This window comes from Oncorhynchus gorbuscha, unplaced genomic scaffold (genome assembly GCF_021184085.1).
Source record: "Oncorhynchus gorbuscha isolate QuinsamMale2020 ecotype Even-year unplaced genomic scaffold, OgorEven_v1.0 Un_scaffold_4212, whole genome shotgun sequence".
Classification (NCBI taxonomy): Eukaryota; Metazoa; Chordata; class Actinopteri; order Salmoniformes; family Salmonidae; genus Oncorhynchus; species Oncorhynchus gorbuscha.
This window is the reverse complement of record NW_025748282.1, coordinates 23,535-31,083: the sequence shown is the minus strand read 5'-3', so window position 1 is coordinate 31,083 and position 7,549 is coordinate 23,535. Positions and strand designations below refer to the sequence as shown.

At 41.4% G+C, this 7,549-nt stretch overlaps 1 protein-coding gene across 1 annotated transcript; it reads left to right on the top strand.

Moving 5' to 3' along the window:
- Positions 1–4,988: 4,988 nt before the first annotated feature.
- Positions 4,989–7,336, top strand: LOC124028460 (gastrula zinc finger protein XlCGF7.1-like). The gene is made up of 2 exons (XM_046340507.1): positions 4,989–5,861; positions 6,137–7,336. The coding sequence occupies exons 1-2, from the start codon at positions 5,765–5,767 to the stop codon at positions 6,958–6,960; spliced, it is 921 nt and encodes a 306-aa protein (XP_046196463.1). The 5' UTR covers positions 4,989–5,764; the 3' UTR covers positions 6,961–7,336.
- Positions 7,337–7,549: the final 213 nt, after the last annotated feature.

The window sequence follows — 7,549 nt, the reverse complement described above, 5'->3', positions numbered from 1 at the left end:
AACATCAACGGTGAGGACAAACCCAGCCTGCCTCTCTCCTTCCACACTGAGTCCAAACCTACAGTCACTGGGTCCTGATTGTGACAGTGGGGCCCAGTTTGCACTGCAGGATCCAGAGATGGCATCAGTGAAGCTGGAAGACTGCAGTCAAACACTGGAACTGAATGCCAACATTAAAGATGAAGAAGAGGAGGAGAAGATTGGGACATCTGTTAATCATGGTAAGAGCAGGTTCTATCTAACTTAAGTTGGTGTTTTTCATTCCAACTTCCCACTCAAATCAAATTTATTTATATAGCCCTTCGTACATCAGCTGATATCTCAAAGTGCTGTACAGAAACCCAGCCTAAAACCCCAAACAGCAAACAATGCAGGTGTAAAAGCACGGTGGCTAGGAAAAACTCCCTAGAAAGGCCAAAACCTAGGAAGAAACCTAGAGAGGAACCGGGCTATGTGGGGTGGCCAGTCCTCTTCTGGCTGTGCCGGGTAGAGATTATAACAGAACATGACCAAGATGTTCAAATGTTCATAAATGACCAGCATGGTCAAATAATAATAAGGCAGAACAGTTGAAACTGGAGCAGCAGCACAGTCAGGTGGACTGGGGACAGCAAGGAGCCATCATGTCAGGTAGTCCTGGGGCACGGTCCTAGGGCTCAGGTCCTCCGAGAGAGAGAAAGAAAGAGAGAAATTAGAGAGAGCATATGTGGGGTGGCCAGTCCTCTTCTGGCTGTGCCGGGTGGAGATTATAACAGAACGTGGCCAAGATGTTCAAATGTTCATAAATGACCAGCATGGTTGAATAATAGTAAGGCAGAACAGTTGAAACTGGAGCAGGAGCATGGCCAGGTGGACTGGGGACAGCAAGGAGTCCTCATGTCAGGTCCCACTGTGCATGAAGAGTTGCTGTAGAACTATTTTATTTATTTTATTTCACCTTTATTTAACCAGGTGGGCCAGTAGAGAACGAGTTCTCATTTACAACTGTGACCTGGTCAAGATAAAGCAAAGCAGTTCACCAAAAAACAACACAGAGTTACACATGGGATAAACAAACGTACAGTCAATAACACAATAGAAAAAATATATATGCAGTATGTGCAAATATAGTGAGATTAGGGAGGTAAGGCAATAAATAGTGGTAAAATGTTTACAATTTAGCATTAACACTGGAGTGATAGATGTGCAGGTAGAGATACTGGGGTACAAAAGAGCAAAACTAAATAACAATATGGGGATGAGGTAGTTGGGTGGGCTATTTACAGATGGGCTGTGTACAGGTGCAGTAAGCTGCTCTGACAGCTGATGCTTAAAGTTAGTGAGTGTCTCCAACTTCAGTGATTTTTGCAATTAGTTACAGTCATTGGCAGCAGAGAACTGGAAGGACAGGTGGCCAAATGAGGAGTTGGCTTTGGGGATGACCAGCGAAATATGCCTGCTGGACCGCGTGCTACGGGTGGGTATTGTTATGGTGAACAGTGAGCTGAGATAAGGCGGGGCTTTACCTAGAAAATACTTATAGGTGACCTGGAGTGGGTTTGGCGGCGAGTACGAAGCGATGGCCAGCCAACGAGAGTGTACAGGTCGCAGTGGTGGGTAGTATATGAGGCTTTGGTGACAAAACGGATGGCACTGTGATAGACTGCATCCAATTTGTTGAGTAGAGTGTTGGAGGTTATTTTGTAAATGACATCGCCAAAGTCAAGGATCGGTAGGATAGTCAGTTTTACGAGGGTATGTTCGGCAGCATGAGTGAAGGAGGCTTTGTTGCGGAATAGGAAGCCGATTCTAGATTTAATTTTGGTTTGGAGATGCTTAATATGAGTTTGGGAGGAGAGTTTACAGTCTAACCAGGCACCTAGGTATTTGTAGTTGTCCACTTATTCTAAGTCAGAACCGTCCAGAGTAGTGATGGACGGGTGGGAAGGTGTGGGCAGCGATCGGTTGAAGAGCATGCATTTAGTTTTACTTACATTTAAGAGCAGTTGGAGGCCACGGAAGGAGAGTTGTATTGCATTGAAGCTCGCCTGGAGGTTAGTTAACAGTGTCCAAAGAAGGGCCAGAAATATACAGAATGGTGTCATCTGCGTAGAGGTGGATCAGAGAATCACCAGCAGCAAGAGCTATATCATTGAAATAAACAGAGAAAATAGTTGGCCCGAGAATTGAACCCTGTGACACCCCCATAGAGACTGCCAGAGGTCTGGACAACAGGCCCTCCGATTTGACACACTGAACTCTATCAGAAAAGTAGTTGGTGAACCAGGCTTTCATTTAAGAAACCAAGGCTGTTGAGTCTGCCGATAAGAATGCGGTGATTGACAGAGTTGAAAGCCTTGGCCAGGTCAATGAAGACGGCTGCACAGTACTGTCTTTTATCAATGGTGGTTATGATATCGTTTAGTACCTTGAGCGTGGCTGAGGTGCACCCATGACCAGCTCGGAAACCAGATTGCATAGCTCAGATCCATGACCACGGTTGCACTACTGTTTTGAAGCTAAATGTAATGATTATCGATTTACTACATGTGAAATAATATTGACACATTCAGTTTGTCTTTATCTATAAACGTTACTATGGTGTGAACAGGAAATACAATAGTTTTTTGAAGTAAAAGAGTGAATACAAGGTTATTAATGAAAATATCACATATTGATGCCTAAAACAAACTGTAACCTTGTACAAAATGGTTTGAGTCTTTTATGCATTTATCTACTACAGGTTAAGTTTTAGCTCAAAAGTATTGTGGAGCTCCTGCACCTAAATATAAACAGTACCAGCACCCAAAATTAGTATTGAAAACTATTTCAGTCCAAGTCAAGCAATGAATTAGATAATTGGACAACAAAAAAAAAATATATATATATATATATTTAATAGAGAATAAAGACCTTGCCAAACTGTCAAGAAAATAACTTTTGTGTCTGTTTCTCTTATACTACTTGCCGACTCAGGTATGACACCGGTAACATCAACAGTGAGGACAAACCCAGCCCTCCTCTCTCCTTCCACACGGAGTCCAAACCTACAGTCACTGGGTCCTGATTGTGACAGTGGAGCCCAGTTTGCACTGCAGGATCCAGAGATGGCATCAGTGAAGCTGGAAGACTGCAGTCAAACACTGGAGCTGAATGTCAACATTAAAGATGAAGAAGAGGAGGATAAGAGTTGGGACATTCTGTTAATTTTGTCATGTGTATGAAAAGAGCTGTTTCATTCTGTTTCAATGAGATAGATTTATTTCATGTTGACACTTGCATGGTTTGACATCAGTATTGTCAGCATTTATTTTATTCGCTGGTCTGTCTGGAGTGATCAGAGAGGAGACTGAAGTGAAGTTGACAGTGTTTTAAAGTTTTAAAATGAGTCTGTTTTACATGTGATGAACTGAAATGAGTCTGTGTAGTTACAATGTGAGAGTGGAGGTAGATGTTATTTCATGTGAGTGGAGGATAAATGAGTCTGAACTGTGTAGTTACTACTTGTGGTTTGAGGATGATATGAAATGAGTCTGTGTAGTTACTAACCCTTGTGATACTGAGTGGAGGATGATATGAAATGAGTCTGTGTAGTTACTAACCCTTGAGTGGAGTGGAGGATGATATGAAATGAGTCTGTGTAGTTACTAACGCCTGTGTAGTTACTAACCCTGGTGATAGTGGAGGATGATATGAAATGAGTCTGTGTAGTTACTAACCCTTGTGATAGTGAGTGGAGGATGATATGAAATGAGTCTGTGTAGTTACTAACCCTTGTGATAGTGAGTGGAGGTTGATATGAAATGAGTCTGTGTAGTTACTAACCCTTGTGATACTGAGTGGAGGATGATATGAAATGAGTCTGTGTAGTTACTAACCCTTGTGATAGTGAGTGGAGGATGATATGAAATGAGTCTGTGTAGTTACTAACCCTTGTGATAGTGAGTGGAGGATGATATGAAATGAGTCTGTGTAGTTACTAACCCTTGTGATAGTGAGTGGAGGATGATATGAAATGAGTCTGTGTAGTTACTAACCCTGGTGATAGTGAGTGGAGGATGATAGAGCTCAACATTTTCATGATACTTATCGAATAGTTTTATTCCCCTTTTGTATTTCACAGCCTACTTATATGAATACTTACAGGTAGCCTAGTGGTTAGAGCGTTGCACTAGTAACCGAAAGGTTGCTTGATCAAATCCCCGAGCTGACAAGGTAAAAATATGTTGTTCTGTCCATGAGCATAGCAGTTAACCCACTGTTCCCCGGGTGCTGAAGACGTGGTTGTTGATTCTGGCAGCCCCCCGCACCTCTCTGATTAGAGGGGTTGGGTTAAATGTGGAAGACACACTTCAGTTGAATGCATTCAATTGTACAACTGACTAGGTATGCCCTCTCCCATTCAGTTGTACAACTGACTAGGTATCCCCTCTCCCATTCAGTTGTACAGCTGACTAGGTATCCCCTCTCCCATTCCGAAAGTATTTAGACCCCTTGACATTTCCCACATTTTGTTACGTTACAGCCATATTCTAAAATTGATTAAATAAAAAATGTTCCTCATCAAGCTACACACAATACCCCATAATGACAAAGCAAACACAGGTTTTTAGAAATGTTTTCAAATTTTATCAAAAATTTGAAACAGAAATACATTATTTACATAACTATTCACTCTTTGTTATGAGACTCGACATTGAGCTCCGATGCATCCTGTTTCCATCCTTGAGATGTTTCTACAACTTGAAGTTGTCAACCTGTGGTAAATTCAACTGATTGGACATGATTTAGAAAGGCACACACCTGTCTATATAAGGTCCCACGTTTCACAGCGCAGGTCAGAGCAAAACCCAATCCATGAGGTCGAAGGAATTGTCCGAAGAACTCCATGAAAAGGAAAATTCACGGGGAGGTAAAATGGCGGCTCCCACTCGGTCTGCGTCAACGGACTTCAGTGCAGGCAGTGCGGGTGCAGCAGGGAGAAACAATTTCACAGTTGCTCTACTGTTTTGAAGCTAAATGTAATGATTATCGTGTTTCTACATGTATACTAATATTCAGACATATGCAGTTGTTTCTATATTTATCTATAAATGTTATTATGGTGTGAACGGGAAATACTATTGGTTTTTGATTGAAATAATACAGCGAATACAAGGTTATTGAGGAAAATGGTACATATTGCTGCTTAAAGCATACTGAAACCTTGTACTAAATGGTTTTTAGTCATTTATGCGAATTTGGGAAAATCTACTAGAGGTTAAGTGCACTTACGTTGTGTAGACAAATTTAAAGCAGGTACTTTGTCTAATTTTAACAAATTAATGTTTTGTTCTTAATGTTTATCAACCTGATCTATTGAAATGAGATCAGTGCTTGACTTGGACAGGAACTCACCGGAGCTGAGTACCATCACCTCAAATGTCTACTGTTTGAGCTCATGTTCCTCTTATAGGATATTAGCTCAACAGTATTGTGGAGCTCCTGAACCTAAAAATGAGTACCGGCACATATTTCAGTCCAAGTCAAGCGCTGAATTAGATGATTGAACAAGAAGAAATATAATGTATTTAATAGAGAATAAAGTGCCAGAACTGTCAAGACAAACTTTTTGTGTCTGTTTCTCATTGTTACTACAGGACGACTAGAATTACGTCTGAGGCCGGTAACATCAACAGTGAGGACAAACCCAGCCTGCCTCTCTCCTTCCACACGGAGTCCAAACCTACAGTCACTGGGTCCTGATTGTGACAGTGGAGCCCAGTTTTCACTGCAGGATCCAGAGATGGCATCAGTGAAGCTGGAAGACTGCAGTCAAACACTGGAGCTGAATGTCAACATTAAAGATGAAGAAGAGAAGATTGGGAAATCTCTTTCTCATGGTAAGAGAATACTAAGATTGTGCAAAGCTGTCATCAAGGCAAAGGGTGACTAATTGATGAATCGCAAATATAATATATTTTGATTTGTTTATCACTTTTTTGGGTTACTACATGATTCCAAATGTGTTATTTCATAGTTTTGATGTCTTCACTATTATTCTACGATGTAGAAAATTGTCAAATTAAGAAACCCTTGAATGAGTATGTGTTCTGAAACGTTTGACCTGTAGTGTATATCACACAACTGACTGGTTCTTCTGATGTTGTTCTCACAGGAGACCATGTTGAGACATTCTCTACATCCGGAGAGCAGCTGGAAGATCGCAGAGCTAAGAGGTCTCACCACTGCCCACATTGTGAGGAGAATTTTTCAGTTATATCAACACTAAAAATACACCTAAAAATACACCTAGGAGAGAATCTGTATTCCTGCACTGACTGTGGGAAGAGTTTCTCAACATCAAAGGTTCTAACAGTTCATCAGAGAGTGCATACAGGAGACAAGCCGTACTCCTGCTCTGACTGTGGAAAGAGTTTCTCTCAAATGGGCACCTTAAAACGACATGAACGTGTACACACAGGAGAGAAGCCTTACTCTTGCTCTGACTGTGGAAAGAGTTTCTCTCGACCCGATGACTTAAAAACACACAAACGTATACATACAGGAGTGAAGCCTTACTCCTGCTCTGACTGTGGAAAGAGTTTTTCTCGACTGGGCCACTTCAAAACACATAAACTTATACATACAGGGGTGAAGCCTTACTCCTGCTCTGACTGTGGAAAGAGTTTCTCTCAACTGGGTGAATTAAAAATACACCACCGTATACATACAGGAGTGAAGCCTTACTCCTGCTCTGACTGTGGAAAGAGTTTCTCTCAACTGAACAGCGTGAAAACACATGAACGTATACACACAGGAGAGAAGCCCTACTCCTGCTCTGACTGTGGAAAAAGTTTCTCTAAACTGGACAACTTAAAAAGACATGAACGTATGCATACTGGAGTGAAGCCATACTCCTGCTCTGACTGTGGAAAGAGTTTCTCTCGACTGGGCCACCTAAAAACACATGAACGTATACATACAGGAGTGAAGCCTTAATGCTGCTCTAATTGTGTAAAATGCTTCACATCAACTCACCTAAAAGTTCATCAGAGAACACACAAGAGGCCTGCTCTTTCCATGAAATAGACTGACCAGGTGAACCCAGGTGAAAACTATCATCGTTAATGATGTTGTTTTTATTATGGATTTATTATGGATCCCCATTAGCTTCCAGCAGAAAACAAGAGACTGCAGTTGCAGTGGGCTAAGTATTGAAAAGACTGGACGCTGGAGAATTTGAAAAACATACTACCTGGTCTGATGAATCCCTGGTTCCTGCTGTTTCATGTTGACGGGAGGACTGGGGTAATGATACCTTAAAAAAATGACTCAAGTGAAAGTCACCCAGTAAAATACTACTTGAGTAAAAGTATTTGGTTGTAAATATTCTTAAGTATCAAAAGTTATAGTATGAATAATTTCAAATTCCTGAAATTAAGCAAACCAGATGGCACAACTGAGTTGTTTTTTCATATCACGGATAGCCAGGGGCAGATTCCAACACTCTGACATGATTTACAAACTAAGCATTTGTGTTTAGTGAGTCCGCCAAATCAGAGGCAGTAGGGAGGACCAGGGATGTTAT